The 23,881-nt window shown below is 52.2% G+C and overlaps 1 protein-coding gene across 1 annotated transcript in view; it reads left to right on the forward strand.

The window, feature by feature from the left end:
• The window catches only part of Pde4a (phosphodiesterase 4A), a 32,945-nt gene extending 13,318 nt beyond the window's left edge, over positions 1 to 19,627 (forward strand). The window contains 15 exon segments of the mRNA XM_048342227.1: positions 4,225 to 4,416; positions 5,419 to 5,455; positions 5,543 to 5,613; positions 5,936 to 5,985; positions 6,161 to 6,273; positions 10,184 to 10,277; positions 11,742 to 11,965; positions 13,177 to 13,275; positions 13,365 to 13,529; positions 14,912 to 15,011; positions 15,429 to 15,583; positions 15,739 to 15,861; positions 16,337 to 16,519; positions 17,464 to 17,604; positions 17,606 to 19,627. Of these exon segments, the coding sequence (XP_048198184.1) occupies positions 4,225 to 4,416; positions 5,419 to 5,455; positions 5,543 to 5,613; positions 5,936 to 5,985; positions 6,161 to 6,273; positions 10,184 to 10,277; positions 11,742 to 11,965; positions 13,177 to 13,275; positions 13,365 to 13,529; positions 14,912 to 15,011; positions 15,429 to 15,583; positions 15,739 to 15,861; positions 16,337 to 16,519; positions 17,464 to 17,604; positions 17,606 to 18,031 (2,173 nt within the window). The 3' untranslated portion in view covers positions 18,032 to 19,627.
• Positions 19,628 to 23,881: the final 4,254 nt, after the last annotated feature.

A 23,881-nucleotide genomic window follows, 5' to 3' on the forward strand; every position in this document is an offset into this window, starting at 1 on the left:
AGGTCATTTTGTTTGTGTGTGTATGTGCATATATATATATATATACATATATATGTATGTTGTGCATAAAGTATATATGAAGTATGAGTTGTTTTTTTTTTTTTGGTTGGTCGTGGGGCTTGAACCTGGGGCCTGGGTGTTCTCCCAGAACTCTTGCTCAACCCTAAGCACTCTGTCACTTGAGCCACAGTGCTACTTCTGGTTTTCTGCTGTTTCATTGGAGATAAAGAGTCTCATGGACTTTCCTATCCGAGCTGGCTTTAAACCATCATCCTTGAATCTCAGCCTCCTTCCTCAGTTGCTAGGATGACAGGTGTGAGCCACTAGTGCCTGACTATGAGGGTGGTTTTTTCTGTTAAGACATGGTCCTCACTATGCAACCCTGGCTGGCCTAGAACTCAGATCCTCCAGCCTCAGCCTCCTGAGTGCTGGGATTACAGGCATGTGCCGCCTTGCCTGACTTTTCTCTCTTTTTTTTTTTTTTTCTTTTTTGCCAGTCCTGCAGCTTGAACTCGGGGCCTGATCACTGTCCCTGGCTTCTTTTTGCTCAAGGCTAACACTCTACCACTTGAGCCACAGCGCCACTTCAAGCTTTCTGATGAATTGGAGATAAGAGTCTCAGGGACTTTCCTGCCCAGGCTGGTTCAATTGTGATCCTCAGATCTCAGCCTCTGAGTGGCTGGGATTACAGGTGTGAGTCACCAGCGCCAGGTTGAATTACCATTCTGCATATCCTCATGAACGGTTATAATTTTTCTTTGTTTTCATATTTGCTATGAAATCAGACCCATCCTAGTAAATACAAAGAGATAACCCATTGAGGGGTTTGTACTTTTTTTTGGTTTTGCTTCGTTTGTGAATCAGTCACGTGTTGCCTGAGCTTCTCTACAATTTCTGAGGTTCAAGTGACCCTCCCTCCTCAACCTCCCTTGGAGCTTGGACTACAGGAGTGCCTTGCTCTACCCCCACTTGGCTTTCATTTGGTTTTGATTTACATTGCCCTGGTGACTGATAAACTAACATCTTTCTGCACTTTTAGCCCTGAGTACATCTCCTTTGGAGAAAGCCTATTTAAGACTGTCTGTCTGTCTGTCTCTCTCTCTCTCTCTTTCTCTCTTTCTTCCCCCCACCCCCTCAGTCCTTTGGATGGTATTGATGTTTGAAATTTAGACTTCATACTTCCTGCCCTGGTATGCCACTTGAGCCTCCTCTAGCCTTTTAGTGGTTTTTGAGTTATATGAATTCTGCATATCTCTAAGCATATGTATGACTGTACCATTCGTCTACATCCTGTGGATTATCTTCACATTCAGAGAGTAGATTGAAATGAACAAAAGTTTCTCATTTTGGCAGGCACCAGTGGCTCAACGCCTTTAATCCTAGCTTCTCGGGAGGCTGAGATCTAAGGATCTCAGTTCCAAGCCAGCCTAGACAGGAAAGTCCGTGAGACTCTTATCTCCAGTGAACCAGCAGAAAAGCTGAAAATGGAGCTGTGGCTAATGTGGTAGAGCACCAGACTTGAGCAAAGATCAACCCTGAGTTCAAGCTCCAGGGTTGTCACTACGAAAATAAAAAAGTCACATTTTCTAAAGTTTATTGTTCCTTATGTTTTTGTTGTCAGAGTAAATAAATCATTGCCAAATCCAAGATCTTTTAAATTTTTTATTTAATTTTTTGGTGGCATTGTGGTTGGAACTCAGGGCCAGGGGCACTGTCCTTGAGCTTTTTCGCATAAGGCTGGCACTCTACCACCTGAGCCACAGCTCCACTTTTGCTTTTTGCTTGGTAATTGGAGATGAGTCTCATGGACTTTTGTGCCGGAATTGGCCTCTAATCCTGGCCCTCAGATCTCAGCCTCCCGAGTAGCTAGGATTACAGATATGAGCCACTTGCACCTATCTGCATAGCTTTTGTAGGCAGAAACTAACTTTGTGGAGTACTCACTTCACTGGGGTTTTTGGTTGTTGATTTGCTTTTGTTTTGTCCAGTGGTGTTGTGGGGTTTGGGGTTGTTCTCATTTGTTTTTGTTGGTACTGCACTTTGAATTGAGGCCATTGCTCTCCACTAGCAGGTGCTGAACTACCTGAGGCTGGCTCTTTGCTGGTTAATTGCAGATAAGAGTGTTGAATATGTATGGATGGACTGGCTTCAAGCTTGGGTCCTTAGATCTTAGACTTCTAAGTAACTGGAAGAAGAAAAAAAGAGGGGGCTGGGGATATGGCCTAGTGGCGAGAGAGCTTGCCTCTTATACATGAGGCCCTGGGTTCGATTCCCCAGCACCACATATACAGAAAATGGCCAGAAGTGGCTCTGTGGCTCAAGTGGCAGAGTGGCCTTGAGCAAAAAGGAAGCCAGGGACAGTGCTCAGGCCCTGAGTCCAAGGCCCAGGACTGGCCAAAAAAAAAGAAAAGAAAAAAGAGGGCTGGGGATGTGGCTTAGTGGTAAAGTGCGTGCCTAGCATGCATGAAGTCCCGGGCTCAATTCCTCAGTATCACATAAACAGAAAAGGCTGGGAACGGCACTGTGACTCAAGTGGTAGAGCACTGGCAAAAGAAAGAAAGAATTTCCATGGTGTGTTTCCTTCCTTCCACTATTGTTCAAGGTCGCCTTGGTTCTGATAAGCTGGAGTTCAGGTTTATCTTCATGATAAAACTTTTTTTCCCCCTGCCAATACTCTGGGACTTGAACGCAGGTCCTGTGCACTACCTCTTACCTTTTTATTCAAGGTTGGCACTCACTTGAACCACAGCTCTACTTCCAACTTTCTGGTGGCTAATTGGAGATAAGAATTTCACAGACTTTTCTGACCAAAGCTGGCTTTGAGCCATAATCTTCAGATCTCAGCCCTCTGAGTAGCTAAGAATGCAGGCGAGAGCCACCAGCACTTGGCTTTTTTCCTGCTTCTGGGTCTTGAACTTGGGACCTGGGTGCTCTCCCTGGGCCTCTTTGTGCTCAAAGCTAACGCTCTACCACTTGAATCACAGCACCACTCCCAGCTTTTTTGAGTAGTTTATTGGAGAATAAGAGTCTCACAGTGGGGTGGGGGGCAGAGGGGCATCCTGGGAACAAGGCCTAGTGGTTCAATTCCTTAGCACCACATAAAAAGAAAAAGCAGGAAGTAGCACTGTAGCTCAAGTGGTAGAGTGCTAACCTTGAGCAACAGAAGCTCAGGGACAGTGCCCAGGCCCTGAGTTCAAGCCCCAGGACTGGCAAAAAAAATTAGTAAAATATAGATTTTTGTGAGGTAGTTTGTTGGTGTATGTGTGTGTGTTTCTGTGCCTGTCTTGGGGCTTGAACTCAAGGCCTGGGCGCTGTCCCTTAGCTTTTATGCTCAAGGCTAGCACTCTCCTGCTTGAGCCATGCTCTACTTTCAATTTTTGTGGCTAATTGGAGATCAGAGTGTCACAGACTTTCCTCCCCTGGCTGGCTTCAAACTTTGATCATCAGATCTCAGCCTCCTGAGTAGGTAGGATTATAGGCGTGAGCCACCAGCGCCCAGTTAAACATACAGACTTTTGTGAAGTAAATAGTTTGGTTGTGTGTTTTAAGAGCTAAAGTTTGCAGCGTTTGGAAAAGAGTCTGCCTGAGAAAGTGACATTTGAGCCGAGGCCTAAAGAAAGTCACTGGAATCTGGGCAGCAGAAACAGACTGTGCGAAGGTCCTGAGGAAGCGGTATATCTAGGAAGCAGGGAGGAGGCTGCTGTTAACTGAAGCAAGGAGGATGAGGCCTGGGGGCTGGACTTGGGGGTCCAGGTCTGGAGGAGGACCTGAGGGGCTACACTAGGACTCGTGTTTTGTTGTCTTGTGAAGTGGGAGCATTGGAAAGTTGAGAGCTGGGAGGGGGACTTCAGCTGACTTGAAAGTGCTTCCTGCCTCCCTGCTGCCTGTGGTTGGAGGAACAGATGGGGAAGAATGGAGTGGAGCTGGGGACCCAGGGTCAAGCTGAAAAGCTTGTGTGGGGGACCGGAGGGCCTGGCATGAAAAATGGGATTTGGGGTAGATCCTGGCAGCCAGGATGACCTGAGGTGCGAAGGACAAACTTTTGTCCTTGGGGTGACCTCCATCACTTGCCTCTGACTTGGCTTCTTCCCTGTCTGGCATCTATCTTTTTTTGCGGGGGGGGGTGTTCTTGTGTGACTTTACAACCCTCATCCCCCGTTCTCTTCACCTCCCAGCTAACCATGCTGCCCTCCCTGAGCCTCCTCTTCTCCCTCACCCCCGCAGCTACGAGGGGGAGAATGGGCCGACGCCTTCGCCGGGCCGCAGCCCCCTGGACTCGCAGGCGAGCCCGGGGCTCGTTCTGCACGCCGGGGGAGTCACCGGCCAGCGCCGGGAGTCCTTCCTCTACCGCTCGGACAGCGACTACGACATGTCCCCCAAGACCATGTCCCGGAACTCCTCTGTCACCAGCGAGGCGTGAGCATCCTTCCCAGCGAGGGGTCGGGGCGCCCGCCCCACCTGTGCTCCCCAGCCGTGGTGGAGAGGGGAGAAAGCAGCCCCCAAAGGCCCCACCGCTCAAGGCTTCATCTGGGTGGATTTGAACCCCTTAGCCCCTCCCATCATCCCTCCCGCCATTGGATGCTCGGATCCTAACCCTACTTTAACTCTCCCTTCCTAACTTGGCCCCGCCCACCATTCCTCCTGCCATTGGCTGTCCTAGACTTGGTCCTATTTTAACCCTCTCTTCTTTACTTGGCCCCACCCACCATTCCTCCTGCCATTGGCTGCCCTGCTACTTTAACTCTCCCTGACTTAGCCCCGCCCACACCCTTGCTTCCCATTGGCTGTCTGGAACCTGAACCTACCTTAACTCTCCCTTCTTAGCCCCGCCCACCATTCCTCCTGCCATTGGCTGCCCTGGACCTGGTCCTACTTCAACTATCTTGTCCTTCAAGAAGTGACTCCAGGGACTGGGGATATGGCCTAGTGGCAAGTAGTACTCACCTCATATACATGAAGCCCTGGGTTCGATTCCTCAGCACCACATACATACAATAAAGGCCGCTTGGTGCTGTGGCTCAAGAGGTAGAGTACAGGTTGGTAGAGTGCTAGCTCTTGAGCAAGAAGCAGCCAGGGGCAGTGTTCAGACCCTGAGTTCAAGCCCCCCCCCAAAAAAGCGACTGTATATTCAAGCCCCCCCCCCATTATCATATTTCCTTACTGAACTAGGAGTCCCCCCCACAGGCCAACTCAGCTGCCTCCTGCCCCAGGGATACCTCAACTCTCTCACCTCACTTCCTCTGTACCTCCCACCAATCCCCACACACCCCAGAGCAGCTCCTGCAGCACCCCACTCCCCAGGTGTTCCCCAAGAGCAGCCCTGGCGTCATGTCTACCCTTGGGTTGGCATGGGGTGGGGTGCTGCTTCTCTGGCGATCGTGACTTGGATCTTGACTTGTCCTTGCCCTTGATTTTCAGGCATGCTGAGGACCTCATCGTTACGCCATTTGCTCAGGTGAGACCCCAAATGGCTCAGCAAGGAAGAGACTCCCAAGTGTCCCCTAAATGCCCAACCTCTCTCATTTACTGTCCCCTGTGGCAGGTGCTGGCCAGTCTCCGTAGCGTTCGAAGCAACTTCTCACTCCTGACCAACGTGCCCACTCCCAACAATAAGTAAGTAGAGGCTGGGCCCCAACTCCCGAGGTCCAGTAAATCCATCTCTCAACTGTGTGACTTCAGGCTGGCTGGCACATGACCACGCTGAACCTCTGATCACTGAGCAACTCCTATGAAAAGCCAGCCCAGGCAGGAAAGTGTAGGAGATGATGACCTCCAGTTAATCAGCACAAAGCTCAACTTTGAGTGGAAAAGCTAAGGGACTATGCTCAGGCACAGCTCAAGTACCAGCACAAAAAAAAAAAAAAAAAGAAAGAAAAGCATTCTTGTTCATGGATCTGAGTGAGCAGGCTGACATCGAAATTTCATTTCCTTACAGGCGGTCCCCACTGGGCGCTCCAACCCCTGTCTGCAAGGCCACGCTGTCAGGTAGCTGAGCCTAGGGGGTGGGAAACGGCTCCTCGCCCTGGGTGGCTGGCCTGCACCCTTCCTCAACACTCCACTCACCTAATGGACCCCCATCATCGCAGCCTGGGGTGTGTGTGTAGGCCGGGATTTCGTCTACGGGCCCTCTGGGTCACCCCCTGGGCTGTCCCTTCCTCAGAGGAGACATGCCAGCAGTTGGCCCGCGAGACGCTGGAGGAGCTGGACTGGTGCCTGGAGCAACTGGAGACCATGCAGACCTACCGCTCTGTCAGCGAGATGGCTTCGCACAAGGTATGTGGTTTGACAGGAGTGGGAGTAGCTTACAAGGTGGGCCAATGACTAGGCAGGGTTGGTGGGCAGAGCCGGTGTGTGTGGAGCGATGGGCGGGACTAATCCATTGGCGAAGACCTACTGGTTAATTTTTAGGTCCCATGGGTGGGCCCAACTACTAGGCAGAGCCAGTTGGGCAGGGTCAGTGGGTGGGGGGCAATGGCCAACCCTATGGACAAGGCCCATCATTAGTTGGGTCAGTGAAAGGCATCAGCCATTGGATGATGAGGGCAGGACCAATCTCTAGGTGGGGTGCCTGGGTGAGGCCAAGCATTGCGTGGCACTTTCAGAAGTCCCTGTTGTGAGCTTGTACAGTCTACAGGTGTGTCTGTGAGGCTCTGTAGCTGTTGATTCTTTTAGATAGTCTTTGCAACACTTGTCAGCTTTGGTTTGCTTGTTTTGTTTTTGCTGGTCCCGGGGCTTGAACTCTGGGCCTGCGCACTGTCCTTGAGCTTCCTTTGCTCAAGGCTAGTGCTCTACTATTTGAGCCACAACTCTACTTCCTGCTTTTTCTGTGATTAATTGGAAGTAAGAGTCTCACAGACTTTCCTACCCAGGCTGGCTTCGAACCACGATCCTCAGATCTCAGCCTCCTGAGTAGCTAGGATGACAGCCATGAGCCATCTGTGCCCAGCAACACTGGTGTTTTTTAAGCAGGTTATGAGGGGTGGCATGCAGGTGTAGACCTGTGGGTGGGCATATGAATATGTCCAGTGATTATGCCAGGCTAAGAGTGTGCTAAATGTAGGACCTATCAGAGAGATGTGGCTGTGAGCAGGTGTGAAGTGACTTCAGGTGCAAATCTGAGTGTATATCCCTGAAGTGTTTGTTACTCCACGTGTGCTTGCAGTACCTCAGAGGCCAGTGCAGTTTCCATGTACAGTTGTGCAGTATGCATTGCACAATTCCAGGGGGCACTGTTCTGAAAGCAGGCAGTAGGAATAGCACTGCTGGGAGTGTTTGTGGTGGGTGGGTGCCTATCAGGAAGTGGGGGTGCAGGTGGGGTTTCTTGCCTAAGAGGTGCATATATTTGTAGGTGGCAGCTTATCTGGGAAAATTAGTCTGAGGGTGGGTCAGTGTGACCTTGAATGCAACTGCCTCTGTGTAATGATGTGTGTGTCTGGCCCTGGGTCCATGTTCTGGAAAGGACTGTGTCTCTCAGTGTTGTGTCTCTGTGCTCACATGTAGACCTGGGTGCAGAACCCAGGAGTTGTGCCCCTCTCCTGGCATGTGTGTGTGCACATGTGTGTATTGTAGACTGGCAGGACTTGGCCTTGTGTATGCATTAGAGGTCAGGGTGTATATTGGTGTTTGTCAATGGCATATCACACATTTGTGTGTGTTGTATCCACAGGGGAAAATGTATTCTCACACATCTGTGGAGGCCTCCTTGCCTCTCCCCAGCAGCCTTCTCTCGTTCCTAGTGGAGACTCTGGACTCGGGTCCTCTTTTGTCTGTCTGTCTGTCTGTCTGTCTGTCTGTGCACCTATTCATCTAAGCTTCTATCAGTGTCTATCCATTTATCACCCATCTACCTATGCATCTGTTCATCTATGCACCTATAACTCTATACATCTATCTGTGCATCTAGCATCTTTCTACCCATCTTATCTGTTTATGCATCTGTTTATCATCCATCTGTCTATTTTGGTATTGGTATTGCTCCTTGAACTCAGGGCCTGAGTGCTGTCCCTGAACTTTTTTTCCCTCAAGGCTTATACTTGAGCCACAGATCCACTTCTAGCTTTTTCCTGGTTAGTTAGAGATAAAGAGTCTCAGACTCTCCTCTGTTGCTGGCTTCAAACTATGCTCCTCAGATCTCCGCCTCCTAAGGAACTGGGATTACAGGTGTGAGCCACCGGCAGCCTGGCTTCTCATGCCCCTTTAACACCCCCCCATCTCCAGCACCACCTGACTTCGCATGCAGTCTGCCAGTGCTGCAGTGAGCGCGCACATGCGCGCGCGCGCACACACACACACACACACACACACACACACCAGGGCACACAGATCCCGCAGCAGCCTCCTCACGGGACCCTTGTCCTGCGTCCCCCTCCCCATGGGCAGGCGCCCTTGGCTGCCCCCGCCACAGCTGCGGGGTGGCCCATGAGGGCCAGGGCCTGGCAGATCATGTAACCAGGACTGCCGCTGGGAGCGCGGAGGGGAAGGGAGCCCCCAGCCTTGCTGGGCCGGCCCAGGCCCCTCCGCGGCTCCCTCATTCCACTGCCCCCACCTGCCCAGCCCCCAGCCCTAGTCCCTGTGGCCCTCCCCACCCCCCACACACCCCTAGCATTCACTAAGTCTAGCCTGAGCGTTCAGCAGCCCCGAGGGGGGACTAAGCCTCCAAGATGCCCCTGGTTGATTTCTTCTGTGAGACCTGCTCCAAGCCCTGGCTGGTGGGCTGGTGGGACCAGGTAGGAGAAATGAAGGGCAGGGGGTGTGGGCTGCTGTGTGCAGGTGTTAGGCTGCACATTTCACATGGTGATTGTGCGCAGCCCAGGGCTGGGCAGGGATGGCTCTTTCTGAGGACGATGGATCTGTCATTGAATTTTGGGGCGGGGGGTGGGGGGGGGGGCTTGGCTGTCATGTTGTGTATCCCAGCCTGGGTCCTGTCTTCAGCCAGGTGGCTTTGACCCTGATTTTGTATGTTGGACCATGTTTACAAGCCCAGGGGTGTCTGGTGCTTTGGTGGGGTTGTTTTTATAGGGGGAACATGTGACCCTGGGTGTCAGTCACTGCTGTGTGATCTATACCCTTTGGTTTGTGTGTGTGCCTGGGCTGTGTGACCCTATGTAGAATAGAGGGGGCAGCCTGTGACACGGGTGTGCAGTACTGTGTGTGTATGTGTGTGTGAGGTGTGAGTACAGGGACTCCAGACCAGCCTGGGAGGAATGACCCCATGATCCATCCCCATGTTGCAGGGTGGGCTACGCTTTCCAAGGTCCCTCAGGCTGCCCAGGACATAGTCTGTTGCTGCCCTAGGGATGTTTGGCCGAGCCTGGGGGAGGGGAGCCAGTGCCCTTCCTCCTCCAAGCACAATGTCACAGCAGAGGCCTGTGTGGAGTGGCAGGGTGTGTGGGGGAAGGACCCCAAGCTCAGTTTTGCGTCTACTCCATTCATCTGTGCATCCATCCAGGAAGGAGGAGAAGGGGAAGCCAGTAGGAGCCCCTCCTCCCCCTCCCCAACTGACCAAACTGGGGAGGGGGGCGTCTCCTGGATTCAGTATTTACCCATATCATGGACATATTTCCTTCTCCACAGCTTGGGGCTGGGGGGCACATTGCTTATTCCAAACTGGGCAGAGAATAAAGGTCAGGACTTCAGGGACTGGGGTCCCATGTCTGGCAAGACCTAGAGGCCAGGGGTAGTCCTGGCAAAGCAAGGGTTAAGGGCCTTCAGGCTTGCCCCCCCCCTCCTCATTTCCCCAGCTCAGCAGCTGGTTGGAGAGGGAGTTGCTAAGGAGACTCGCATCACCATGACAACGGGAATCTCCTGGTACCCCATTGGTTCTCTGTCAGGCTGGAGCCCCTCCCTTCCACAGGTGCCCCCTCTGGCTCCTCCTTGAGGGGAGTTAGTGAGAGGAGTCCCTCTTTTCCTCAGGCAAGGAGGGGGCATGCTGATTCTAAACCCCTCCTACCACACCTGGGGACCCCCATCCATAGCTAGAAGGAAAGGAATGGCTGGCATGCCTGTCTTAAGTAGCCTGGCAGATAGGGGTTGGAGAGGAGAAATCTGAACAACTCCAGGGGTTTTTAGGAGTTCTGATGAGCTGAGATATATAGGACCTGTACTCATAAACACACAATGACAACTGCACCACGCCACCCCCCCCAAAAGTCACCCCTTCTCCCTCTCGGCCTCTTTACCTTAGTTCAAGAGGATGCTGAACCGGGAGCTCACACACCTGTCAGAGATGAGCAGGTCGGGAAACCAAGTCTCAGAGTATATTTCCACAACTTTCCTGGGTGAGTGATTATGGGGTGGCAGGGGTGGGGGAGGCTGGGGACACCTTGAATTAACTTCTCCAAACAGGGGGCTGGGAATATGGCCTAGTGGCAAGAGTGCTTGCCTCCTATACCTGAAGCCCTGGGTTCGATTCCTTAGCACCACATATATAGAAAAAGCCAGAAGTGGCGCTGTGGCTCAAGTGGTAGAGTGCTAGCCTTGAGCAAAAAGAAGCCAGGGACAGTGCTCAGGCCCTGAGTCCACATCCCAGAATTGGCAAATAAACTAATAAGTAAATAAATAAATTCAACCGAGACCTCCAAACTTCAAAAATAAATCAGTAAATAAAATCACTAAGTTATCAACTCTTCCAACCTTAGTAGATTTCTCCAACTCAATTTGAGCACTCCCCAAATTCTAGGAGCTCATCCCCAAACAAAATAGTATTTTCAGCCTTAAGAAAGCCGTGTATGGTGGTGTACACTATAATCCCAGTGCTTGAAAAGCTGAAGCAGGAGAAGCTTAGAGATCCGCATAGGCTACCTAGCAATATCCTGTCTTTGAAAAACAAACAAACAAAAAACATCTGGGCACCAACCACTAAGGCCTGTAATCTCAGCATCTGAGGAGGCTGAGATCTGAGGATGACAGTTCAAAGCCAGACTTGGCAAACAAATCCAAGATTTTTATCTCCAATTAACTAAGCCAAATACTGGAAGTAGAGGTGTTGCTCAAGTGGCAGAGCGCCAGCTTTAAGTGGAAAAAAAAAGCTAAGTAAGAGCATGAGGTCCAGCCTGGGCTATGTGCCATGTCCAAGGCCTTGCCCAAGCTAGATGGAGAGTTCTGACATTTCAGAAACAATAGCAAGGTGGGACTTGCTGTCAAAGGCTCCCGCCAATGAGGGTGTAGCATGCCCCAAGAGTTCTGAGGATTCAGCCAATGAGGATTCAGCAATTTGCTATGCAAATGACCCCTAACAAGCCCTGTGTTGACTGGCAACCCCAGATCACAATGGGTGGTCCCTACTTGGGTTCAAAAGTTCTGAAAACTCCAGAACAGCTCCTGGGGCTGGTTCCCCAGGTAGGCTGGCCAATTCAGGGGGCCATGGACCCCAAGACCCTCCTCTCCTCCCTTCTGCCTTCCATGCCCCCTCCCACCAGCACTCTGAACCACTGTGCAGCTGTCTTCGCTGGCCCAGAAAGTTCCATGGCTGTCCTGGGCAGTCAGCCACGGGTGTCCCTGGCATCCCCACCCCACTTTCAGACTGACTCTTCCCATTTGCTGCCAAACCTGGCAGTGACCCCACCCCAGGGTCCCCACCCCAGTTCTCCATCACCTAGAATAATCCTCATGATGACACTGAGGAAGTGGTCCATTTGGGTTTGGTGTCTCAGGACATGGTGACGGGCTGAGGAGTGCGGGTGCCTTCTAAAGAGGGGGTGCTCCTCCATGCTCTCTCACTCATGGATTTTTATATTTTACAGACAAACAAAATGAAGTTGAGATCCCATCACCTACGATGAAGGAGCAAGAAACCCAGGAAATGCCCCCAAAGAAACCCTCCCAGCACCCCTTGCCCCCAGTACCTCAGTTCCAGCCCATGTCCCAGATCACAGGAGTGAAGAAGCTCATGTACAGCAGTGGCCTCAACAATGCTGGCATCCCACGTTTTGGGGTGAAGACGGATCAAGAAGAGCTCCTGGCCCAAGTGGGTGGGGTTCCCCAGAGGCTTGGGTCTTTCCTTTCCTCACTGGGACACATCTCAAGTCAGATTCCCTGGAGAAAGAGATGAAGGGTGAGGGGAGGGGTCTCGGCTGGAGCCACCCTCCGCCTGAGGGCTCCCGCCCTCCGCCTAAGGGTACCCCTGGACTGGGCGCTGTCCCTTAGCTTTTTTCACTCAAGGCTGGTGCTCTACCACTTGAGCCACTGATCCACTTCTGGCTTTTTGATGGTTAGGGATCTTGGAGACATCAGTGTCATCTCTGGGTTCTTCATCAGCCAAGTATGATTGAGTACTTGATAGACAAATGCTGAATGAAGGCAGTAGCTGTGGGTTGGGGCATGGTAGTGCATGCCTGTAATCCCAGCTGAGAAAGAAGGATTGAGAGGTACTCAAGGCCAGCCTGGGTTACATGGTTGAGACTTGTCTCCAAAAAGACAAATAGGACAGGAAGCTGGGCTCAGTGGCTTACACCTATAATCCTAGTTACTCAGGAGGCTTGAGATCTGAGGATTGGGGTTCAAAGGCAACACAGGCAGGAAAGTCTGTAAGACTCTTAATCTCCAATTAACCAGTAAAGCTAGAAGTAGAGGTGCGATTCAAGTGGTAGAGCACCAGCCTTGAGAAAATAAAAAAGCTGCAGGCTGGCCAGGTACTGAGGGCTCAAGCCTGTAATCCTACCTACTCAGGAGGTGAAGATCTAAGGATCTTAATCACCAGAAGACTTGGGACTGAAGCTGTGGCTCAAGTGGTAGAGCACTAGCTGTGAGAGAGGGAAAAAAAAGGGGGGGGGCTGGGAATATGGCCTAGTGGCAAGAGTGCTTGCCTCATATAGATGAAGCCCTGGGTTCGATTCCCCAGCACCACATATACAGAAAACAGCCAGAAGTGGCGCTGTGGCTCAAGTGGCAGAGTGCTAGCCTTGAGCAAAAAGAAGCCAGAGACAGTGCTCAGGCCCTGAGTTCAAGCCCCAGGACTGGCCAAAAAAAAAAAAAAAAAACAACTTACGGAGGCTTAGGGAAAGCACCGTCCGGGTCCTGAGTTCAAGCCTTAGAACCTGCAAGGAAACAGACAAGGAGCTATGTTAAATTCTTTCCTGAGGAGTCCATGCCACAGATGAGGGCTTCAGACTCCTAGGAGAGGGTCTCTCAGGCTCTGCCCCCTGCATGCTTCTGACCTTTAACCTCCATGTCCACCAGGAACTGGAAAATTTGAGCAAGTGGGGGCTGAACATCTTCTGCGTGTCTGATTATGCAGGAGGCCGCTCACTCAGCTGTATCATGTACACCATATTCCAGGTGATGGGGGCAGTAGGGAGTGGGCAGGGATTGACGGGGCGCAGGACAGGGCTGGCAGGGGTCACAGCCCTGCCCCTGCTGGTCCCCAGGAGCGGGACCTGCTGAAGAAATTCCGAATCCCCGTGGACACAATGGTGACGTACATGCTGACGTTGGAAGATCACTACCATGCTGATGTGGCCTACCACAACAGCCTGCACGCAGCCGACGTGCTGCAGTCCACCCACGTGCTGCTCGCCACGCCTGCGCTGGACGTGAGTGTGGCTGCATCTCTGCCCACCCCCACGCCATGCCCACCCACTCTCATCTCTCACACTTGTGTCTCTTTGGGATTGCCCATCTTCCATGTCCCGTCCCGTTTGTCTTTCTCCTCCCTTGTCTCCGGCTTCCCTGCTCATCTATTTCTTCTTTCCAATCTTCATCTTCTGGTTTTGGTTTTGGCTTTTTGGGGGGAGGAGGGGTCAGTCCTGGGGGTTGAACTCAGGGCCTGTGCGCGCTGCCCTTGAGCTCTTTTGCTCAAGGCTAGCGCTCTATCACTTGGAGTCACAGTGCCACTTTTAGTTTTTGAGCGGCTAACTGGAGATAGTCCCACAGGGACTTTTCTGCCCAGGCTGGCTTCAAACCCAGATCCTCAGATCTCAGCCTCCTGAGTAGCTAGCTAGGATTACAGGCATGAACCACCAGCACTGGCGTTGAGCTTCTTTTACTGAAGGCTAGCACTCTTACCACTTGAGTTGCAGCAGTACTTCTGGGTTTTATTTTTGTTTTGGGGTTTGTTTGTTTTTTTTGCTTGCTCTGTTTTTTGCCAGTCCTGAGGCTTGAATTCAGGGCCTGAGCACTGTCCCTGGCTTCTTTTTGCTCAAGGCTAGCACTCTATTACTTGAGCCACATCTCCACTTCTGGCTTTTTCTATATATGTGGTGCCGAGGAATCGAACCCAGGGCTTTATGTATATGAGGCAAGCACTCAAGGCAAGCACTCTATGACTAGGCCATATTCCCAGCCCCCAGTACTTCTGTTTTTATCTGAGTAGTTTTACTGGAGATAAAAACTCCAGTCCTGGGCACTGTCCCTGAGCTTCTTTTTGCTCAAGGCAAGCACTCTACCACTTGAGCCACAGCACCATTTCCAGCTTTTTCTTTTTTCTTTTTTTCTATTTTTTTTTTTGGCCAGTCCTGGGGCTTGGACTCAGGGCCTGAGCACTGTCCCTGGCTTCTTTTTGCTCAAGGCTAGCACTCTGCCACTTAAGCCACAGTGCCACTTCTGGCCATTTTCTGTATATGTGGTGCTGGGGAATTGAACCCAGGGCCTCATGTATAGGAGGCAAGCACTCTTGCCACTAGGCCATATCCCCAGCCCACTTCTAGCTTTTTCTGTATGTGTGGTACTGAGTAATTGAACCCAGGGCTTTCATGCATGCTAGGTAAGCACTCTACTACTAAGCCATATCCCTAGTCCTTATTTTATTTTTGAGATAAAATGTTCCTAGGAAATTCAAGCTGGCCTTGAATTCCTTATCCTCCTGCCTCTACTCGGGCTTCCTGATTTGTCTGAAGCCTTCCATCTTCCCCTGGTCCTCCCATCCCCTGTAGCCTGTCATCCCTTTCTCTGTCTGACTGACTCTTCCTGCTCTTAGGCGGTGTTCACAGACCTGGAAATTCTGGCAGCCCTCTTTGCAGCTGCCATCCACGACGTGGACCACCCTGGAGTCTCCAACCAGTTTCTCATCAACACGAGTGAGTGGTCCCCTCTTGGTGTTGGGGTTGACTGACGAGCCTTGGGGCGGAGCCAGTGGCCTGTGGGAGAAGCTGGTCTGAGAGCCAGGGATTGAATGAATGGGCAGGCTAAGAGTGGAGCTAGTAAGACAAGAAAGGACTAGCTTAGTAAAGGGCTGGGAATGACCAGACAGGGCGGGGCTGGCAATATGTGGCTGCTACCTGATTGGGTCCTGTGCAATGGATTTGGGGCATGACCCACAGTGTAGAGCAACTACCTGGTTAGGCGGAACTAGTGCTGTGGGCCGGGCCAGCACTGTGGACAGGAAGATCCCCTTGTTGGGGTGGGCAAGCGGTGTGGGTGAGGCATCCCTGGACTGGGCCGGCCAGGGTGTCACCAGTGGTTCCCTCCCCTAACCTCCTTCCTCTGGGCTACAGATTCAGAGCTGGCGCTCATGTACAACGATGAGTCGGTGCTGGAGAATCACCACCTGGCTGTGGGCTTCAAGCTGCTGCAGGAGGAGAACTGTGACATCTTCCAGAACCTCAGCAAGCGCCAGCGACAGAGCCTTCGCAAGATGGTCATTGACATGGTAGGTGGGGCTTGGGGACAGGGGCACAGACCGAGCATGGGAAGGATACATAGAGATCCAGGGGGTCTGGAGCCCAGAGGGAACCTTCCGGAACCTGGAGGTTTCTGCAGAATGAAAACCTCTCCAGGCCTGATAGACGCCCCATTTGCCTGCAGGTGCTGGCCACAGACATGTCCAAGCACATGACTCTCCTGGCTGACCTGAAGACCATGGTGGAGACGAAGAAAGTTACCAGCTCTGGGGTTCTCCTCCTGGACAACTACTCTGACCGCATCCAGGTGCCCACACCTCTCTCTCAAACACAGTGCCCACCCTGGTGCTGGTGGCTCTCGCCTGTCATCCTAGCTACTCAGGAGGCTGAGATCTGAGGATCACAGTTCAAGGCCATCCCGGGGAAGCAAAGTCCATGAGACTCTACCTCCAATGAACCACCAGAAAACCAGAAGTGGTGCAGTGGCACAAAGTGGTAGAGCGCTAGCCTTGAGCTGAAGAGCTCAGGGACAGTGCCCAGGCCCTGAGTTCAAGCACTACCACCAAGAAAAGAAGAAAAAAGACAGTGAACCCTTTCCCCACCACTTCCCTCCATCTCCCATCTCTTCTCTATTTCCTTTCCTTTCCCTCCTTCATCCCAACCCCCCATTCCCCCCCCATGCCCCTTCACAAGGTGGGATGTTAGATAGCCTTGAGTGAGACACATGTCCCCCAAGGTGGGACATGGCCTCTGAAGGGCCTCCCCTCCCCCGCCCCACGCAGGTCCTTCGGAATATGGTCCACTGTGCAGACCTGAGCAACCCCACAAAGCCATTGGAGCTGTACCGCCAGTGGACCGACCGCATCATGGCTGAGTTCTTCCAGCAGGGGGACCGGGAACGTGAGCGTGGCATGGAGATCAGCCCCATGTGTGACAAGCACACAGCGTCGGTGGAGAAGTCTCAGGTACAAGTAACACAAGGGGACAGGGCTGGCCTGCCGGCCTCATCTTGCACATCAATGGTCTCTGGTTTGTTTAATTCTTCATGGAGATGAGAAATAGGCCACATTTCCTCCACTGAAGGACAGTGGTTCTAAGCCTCCGTACTCACAATATGGAGGTCTTCTTTCAGCTATTGAAACTCAGTGACAGCACCAACTGATCTGAAATGCTACTTAGCTGAACATGGTAGAACACGCCTGTTGTAGTCTTGTGGGGAGGGGCGGGGCAAAGGCAAGACAATGAGAGCTCAAGGTCAACCGGGGTTACATAATGAATGCCAGACTGTCTTATTTAAGACTCCTTATATTAGCAGGGTGCTGGTGGCTCAAACCTGTAATCCTAGCTACTCAGGAGGCTGAGACCTGAGGATCATGATTAGTCTGTCAGACTCTTTTATATTCAATCAACTACCAAACATCCAGAAATGACAATGTGGCTCAAGTGGTAGAGCACTAACTTTGAGTGAAAATTCTCAGGGATAGTGCCCTGGACCTGAGTTCAAGCCCTAGGACCACTTGATGAAACAAAGTTGCTAGATCAGAGAATAGAACTCTGGTTTTGTTGTTTTAGGGGTTTTCTTTGTAGCCAGGTGGGGCCTGAAGTTTGCTATCCTGTTAGAAGCATGGAGTGTGTGTGTGTGTGTATGTGTGTGTCTGTGTGTCTGTGTGTCTGTCTGTCTGTCTGTGCACGCATTCCAAGTCCTGGTGCATGAACTTGGAGTCTGAGTGCTGTTTCTGAGCTGTTTTACTCAAGTCTGGAGCTCTACCACTTGAGCCACAGCTCCTCTTCCAGCTTTCTTTTGAGACACCAGGCTCACAGACTTTCCTGCCCAGGCTGGCTTTGAACCGCGGTCATCCGATCTCCGCCTCCTGAGTAGCCGGGCTGACAGGTGCCCTCTGCCCCCTAGGTGGGCTTCATCGACTACATCGTGCACCCCTTGTGGGAGACGTGGGCAGACCTCGTACACCCCGATGCCCAGGAGATCCTAGACACTTTGGAGGACAACCGGGACTGGTATTACAGCGCCATTCGGCAGAGCCCATCGCCACCCCCCTGAAGAGGAGGAGCCCGGGGGGGCCCGGCACCCCGCCGCTCCTGACAAGTTCCAGTTTGAGCTGACACTGGAGGAGGAGGACGAGGAGCAGCCGCCAGCGTGCCAGGACGCTTCGGAAGCCTGCGAGGGCGAGGGCCCGGTCCCCCCGGGGCTGGATGCCCACGACCGGCCCGCGCCACCCAGGGAAGCCGTGGGCGGCGGCAGCTCCTCTGGCCCGGCCCTTGGCAGCGCCCCGAGCTTGAGGACCCCCCCCAGCCCACCCAAGGCCCCGGGCCTCGCGGGCCTCCCCTCCCCGGCGGCCGAGGCGGGGGCCCCGAAAGACCACCGGGCTGCCAAGAGGGCCTGCCGGGCCTGCTCCTCGGGGACCCCGGAGGAGGCCCCGGCCCTGCCCCCGGCTCCAGGTGGCTGGGACCCCACCTGAGCCCCCGCGACCTGGGGCGTCCCCGGACCCCTGCGCCCCACCACCCCGCGCCGCCGCTGCCCCAAAGACTCATCGCCCTCCTGAGAAAAAAGAAAACGGAAAAGTGGGGGGTTCTCGCTTTTCTTTGCTTCCCCTAGGCTGCCGCTACACCCCCCCCCCACCGTGGGGCCTTTGGATGGAGGTGGTGAGGGCCCCCCAAGTCCCGGGAGGGATTTTATTTTTTCAATATTAATTGTAACATTTTTAAGAAAAAGAGAAAAAGAAAAAAAAAAAGAATGAAACACGGCAACTGTAGACCACCCCCCTTTCCTGGCTCCCCGTGTCCCAGCCCCTCACCCTAATCTCCCCCACCTTCCTCCCGGCCCCCCCCCCCCAAGTCTGTCTTCCGTCTTGCTGGGTTTTTCTAAGGGCCCAGGCATGGATGAAGGCCATGTTCCAGGGTCTGATTGGGTGGAGGGGGGAGACTCCAGAACCAGGCTGTGAATCCATAGCCATCCTCCGGGGAGGGCTCAGTGAGGAGGGGACTCCACTGAACCCCAGAGTAGTCTTCCACCTCATCTTATTTTTTACCACTCTAGCCATAGGGAGCAGGAGTCAGGGAAGCTGTTGCCAGTCAGCCTCATGCTTCAGATCTGAGGAGACCCTGACCCCGCCCCCCCCCCCCACTTTCCAATTGCTGTCCCCCCATCCCAGTCTACTTTGCATTTACTGTTAAGGAAAGGGGGCTCCGACCTCACATATGCTCCTTCCAGCTCTTCTCCTCCTGTTTCTGCCTTAAGGGGACCCCCTGTGGAAAGGGGAGACCTGGTGGCAGTGGTCCTCCCGTCATCTGAGGTGGGGCCAGGCCCAGGCCCCCATTCCAGGCACCCCCTCCCTGTGTCCTGCACCCCTCCACGTGGACCCAGACCCATGCCCCCTTTTGCCCTAGGAGGAAGCAATAACAATATGTACCCCCAGAACCCCTGTCCTTGGGCAGTCTTCCACCCTGGCACCAAAGCAATCCTCCTGTTGTCCCCCAACTTTGCAGAGCTCATCCCCCCCCCTCCAGCTATTCCCTGAGCAATACGACAAGCCATGGGGGGAGCATTGGGAAGGGAAGCCCTCACACACACCCTTATTTCATTCTGTCCCCCAATTCTGTGCACATGGTACTGTAATCCCCACAGTCAGTCTGTCCACCCACTTCCCCTTCACCCCATAATGTACAGTCTTTTTTTCTTTTTTGTACATACTTTACAAAGTTGGTTTGTAAATTATTTTTCAGAGGCAACAAAAAAGGAAAAACAACTCGCCTCTCCCTAGCCAACCTGGTGGGAAAGTGGAGAGGGGTCCCCGGGGGGGTCCCCTCACTTCTAATGTATAATACAAACTGTACCATAGTCCCAGGAAGGAGTAGGCGGCTCCCTGTGCTGTCACAGGAAATGGTCCGAGAGGGACCGCGTCTGGGTGGACCTGTCCAGCAGGCCTGGGGGGCTGGTCACACCCCAAGCCAGGGGCTCCTCTCCACCCCCAGTGCTGCTCTGCTGGATGATCAATTGGTCTGTGGATTGATAAGGCTCTGATCTTGTTACCAATTAAACCCAGGCTTTCACTGAGGTTCACGGCTCGTGTGATTTGACGCCACCTTGTTCATCGGGGTGACGCCCTCCATGGGAAAGGGATGAAAAGAGTGCCCTGCCCTTCCTGGGAACTGATTTGTGAACTTGGCTTCATCCCAACGGGCTCAAGGCTATTCCACGGAGTTGACTGCTGGGGAGATTTGAACCCAGGAATATCACAAACTCATTGAGCCACAGTTCAAACTTCAGGATGAGTCTGAAAAAGTCAATATGGACTGGGTATGGTGGGGCACACCTGTAATCCCAGCACTTAGGCTCAAGCAGGAGGGTCGAAATTTGAGGCTCAGCCGGGTACACATAGACTCTCAAAAAAAAAAAAATAGCTGGCACTGGTGGCTCACATTTGTAATCCTGGATACTCAGGAGGCTGAGATCTGAGGAGTGTCGTTCAAAGCTAGCCTGGATAAGAGACACAACTCCAATTAACCACCAGAAAAAAAAAACCACGTATACTGGTATTAGAACTAGGAAATTGAAAGGGAATACCAAAATTGAGAGACAGGGTAAAAAAAGAAAAACAACTACAAAAACAATACTTGCAGAACTGTTTGGTGTAAGTGAACTGAACACCTCATGGGGGGAAAGGGAAAGGGGGAGGAGAAGGGGGGGTATGAGGGACGAGGTAACAGTACAAGTAATGTATCCAATGCCTAACATATGAAACTGTAACCTCTCTGTTCATCAGTTTGATAATAAAAATTTGAAAAAAAAAAAAAAAACCAAAACCACCAGAAAGCCAGAAGTGGGGCTGTGATTCAAAGTGGTAGAATGCTAGTTGAGAAAAAAAAGTCAGTGCCCAGGTCTCAAGTTCAGGGACCAAGATGAGAAAATAGAAATAGAAATAGCATGTATACTGATTGTGTGTGAATACTGGGGCTTGAACTGAGGGCCTAGGTGCTGTCTTTGCTTTTTCACTCAAGGCTGGTGCTCTACCACTTGTGTCACAACTCTGCTTGTATTTGGTGCATCACTAGAAGAGTTCATTTGACTTTCTGGAGACAATACACTCCAGGTTTAGCCCAAGCTGACCTAGAACTTGGATCCTCCAGCCACAGCCTCCCCAGTGCTGAGATTGCAGGTGTGTGTTGTCACACCTGGCTCCCAGTAAAACACGTCTGTAATGGTGACAATGTTCTATATTGTGACACCCAGTAAGTTGCCACTGGTGACTGTTAAGTTCTGGAAATTTTACCCCTCAGGGGTTAGAAGCTACCATAGCAGATGGAAACAGTTCGTGTAAAAGATTCAGTACAAAGTAGTTCTGTTTGATCATGGCTGAGTATCTTATCCCCAGAAGAGTAAGGGCCAATATAGCCCCAGAGGAGGGAGGAAGCTGAAAAAGTAGGTAGAAGTTTCTAGAACCTATGCAAGAAGCAAAGACAGGACTCAGATATTGTCCCAAGGCAAACTTGGGGAAAGGGCACTGGGTTGAGAGTCAAAAGGTGACTTTGGAGGTGGCTCAGGGCCAGCCTTCTGACCCCTAGCCTCAGTTTCCCCAAGTGTTAAAGGGCAAATAGGATTGTCCCAAAGACTTCATGTGGGGACACAGTGACTATGACAATTTGTCAAAGGTCAGTGTGGCATATGATCAGCTTGCTCTTTTCATTCACCCCAGACAAGGACAAAGGTCAGTGGAGGTGCAGCAGCCAGAAGCCTGACTTTCTTAAGCAGAGGTGATCTGAGGCTACTTGAATGTTTTAGATAGTGTCTCACTATGTCACCAAATCCAGAGCTCAGGGATCCCCGGAGGGGGGCACCAGTGGCTCAGGCCTGTAATTCTAGCTACTAAGGAGGCTGAGATCTGAGGATCATGATCTGTGAGACTTAACTCCAATGAACCATCAAAAGGCCAGAAGTAGAGCTGTGGGTTCAAGTGATAAAGGGCTAGCCTTGAGCATAAAATTCTCAAGGACAGAACCCAGGCCTTGAGTTCAAGCCCCAGGACCAGCAAAAGAAAACTAAAATGGGTTTTAGCTGGTAATGTGGCTTAGCGGTAGAGTGCTGGCCTTGCATGCATGAAGCCCTGGGTTTGATTCCTCAGCGCTGTCGGGGTTTTTAGCCTCCTGTGCTCTCCTGACCTGCGGGAGAGACAGGAAAACACGGCCCAACCGGACGAGCCAAGAAGAGGAAAGGGCAGACAGACTGCCCACACCCAGCCCCCCTTTTACCGGAGGACAAACAGACAGTCCAGGAGCCATTCAGTGCTAAGTCTCACTTTATTGAGAGGAGGGCGCCGCTCTTAAACGGGTCAGAGAGCGGCAGAAGGGGAGGAGTACGGAGTACGTGCACCTACGTAGGGGCTGTGAAGGGACACCCGAGCTGTCTGTCAAGGGCGGAGGGCCAAGGGACCAATCCTAAGAGGCAGCCTAATTCTACATCACAGCCCACAGGACCGCCTCCAGGTTCACCTCCAGGTGCCATCTTGGCCACACATGGTCCCAAGGCTGGGAGGCGAGGCCAGCTAATTGCCTCTTAATGCAAGGCATCCGGGGCAGGCTTGCCCCACAAGCACCACATAAACAAAAAAAGTTGAAAGTGGTACTGTGGCTCAAGTGGCAGAGTGCTAGCCTTGAGCAAAAAGAAGCCAGGGACAGTGCTCAGGCCCTGAGTCCCAAGCCCCAGGACTAGCAAAATAAATAAAAATAAAAAATTTTTAAAAAATAAAATAAAATGGGTTTTAGGAGACATGCCTGGGACCACAAGCCCTTGAGCGCCCACTACAGTTGGGCTAGGGAGGTACAGCAGAGCCAGGATGACTGGGAGGTGTGACAGGGAACTTTCCCGCTGTGACTGGCTCAGGACTTTGTCATTCCCAGAGAAAAAGCCAATGACAGGCGCTTCTGCTAAGCCTTATTGTGTGTCTGGGGGGGGGGGGGGGGGGGCATGCGCATGCCTGTGTGTGCCTGTCCTGGGCCCTGAATTCAGGGGTCTATGTGCTGATTTTAAGTTTTTGTGCTCAAAGCTAGCACTCTATTACTTGAGCCTCACCTCCACTTCCAGCTTTTTGATTAATTGGAGATCAGAATCTCACAAGACTTTTCTGCCCTAGCTGGCTTTGAACCATGATCCTCAGATCTCAGCTTCCTGAGTAGCTGGGATTACAGGCATGAACCACCGGCTTCTGCCCTGCCATGCCTTTTGATTCTAGGGGCAGAAGCCGTCTAGGAGCAGGAGTTTCTGATCTGTAGGTGCAATTCCCTGAAGAGAGTAAGTGACCCACCCTGCCACCCACAATTTTTTTTTTTTTTTTTTTTGGCCAGTCCTGGGCCTTGGACTCAGGGCACTGAGCACTGTCCCTGGGTTCTTCCCATTCAAGGCTAGCACTCTGCCACCTGAGCCACAGTGCCCCTGCTGGCCGTTTTCCATATATGTGGTGCTGGGGAATCGAACGGAGAACTTCATGTGTAGGAGGCAAGCGCTCTTGCCACTAGGCCATATTCCCAGCCCCCTGCCACCCACTTTCTTAGGTGAACCCTGGAGCTAAACTTCCTTTCTGAGATTAACCTAACTTCAAAGTACCATCAGTTAAGGAGTCACCTAACATTCTCCTTGTATCTGTGGGCCCCCCCGCCCCCTGCAGTGGTTCTCCCATTTTAGGGGCATCCTGATATCATCGCCCTTTCTAGGGGCCCCTAAAGTCACTCATTTCCGGCTCCAGCAGAACCTTTTCTTCCTTTCAGCAGGAAAGCTGGGCATCACCTCTTCTTCTTGAGGGGAAACCCTGATGTATGTTCTTGAGGGGACCCCAGAGTCATTCCTTTTCTCAAGCCTTCTCAGCTTTCTCCCTTCCTGAAAAGGGGACTGGCCTCGTTCCCACTTCCTGAGGGTTTCCAATATTGCTTTTCCCATCCCCCATAGGGATCTAGCACCCCTTCCTGCCCTCCCCTCCCCCCATGATGGCAACCTCTCCTCCCAAATTGGAGCTCCCTACAAGGCTTCATGAGCCCCGTAGATTTGAGAAGACCTCCCCCCACTCCCATGACTCCCAAGTAGTGGGTGCCTCAGCTCAATCCTAACAGTCATGAGAGGGGGAGCTAATAGAGGAAAGTGTCACACGTCACCTGGGAAATCAGATAAGGGGCTGGTGGCTCACGCCTGTAATCCTAGCTTCTCAGAAGGCTGAGATCTGAGGATCAGTGTTCAAAACCAACCTAGGCAGGAAAGTCTCAGATACTCATCTCCAATTAAGCATCAAAAAGCTAAAAGTGGAGCTATGGCTCAAGTGGTAGAG

This window comes from Perognathus longimembris, chromosome 3 (genome assembly GCF_023159225.1).
Source record: "Perognathus longimembris pacificus isolate PPM17 chromosome 3, ASM2315922v1, whole genome shotgun sequence".
Lineage (NCBI taxonomy): Eukaryota > Metazoa > Chordata > Mammalia > Rodentia > Heteromyidae > Perognathus > Perognathus longimembris.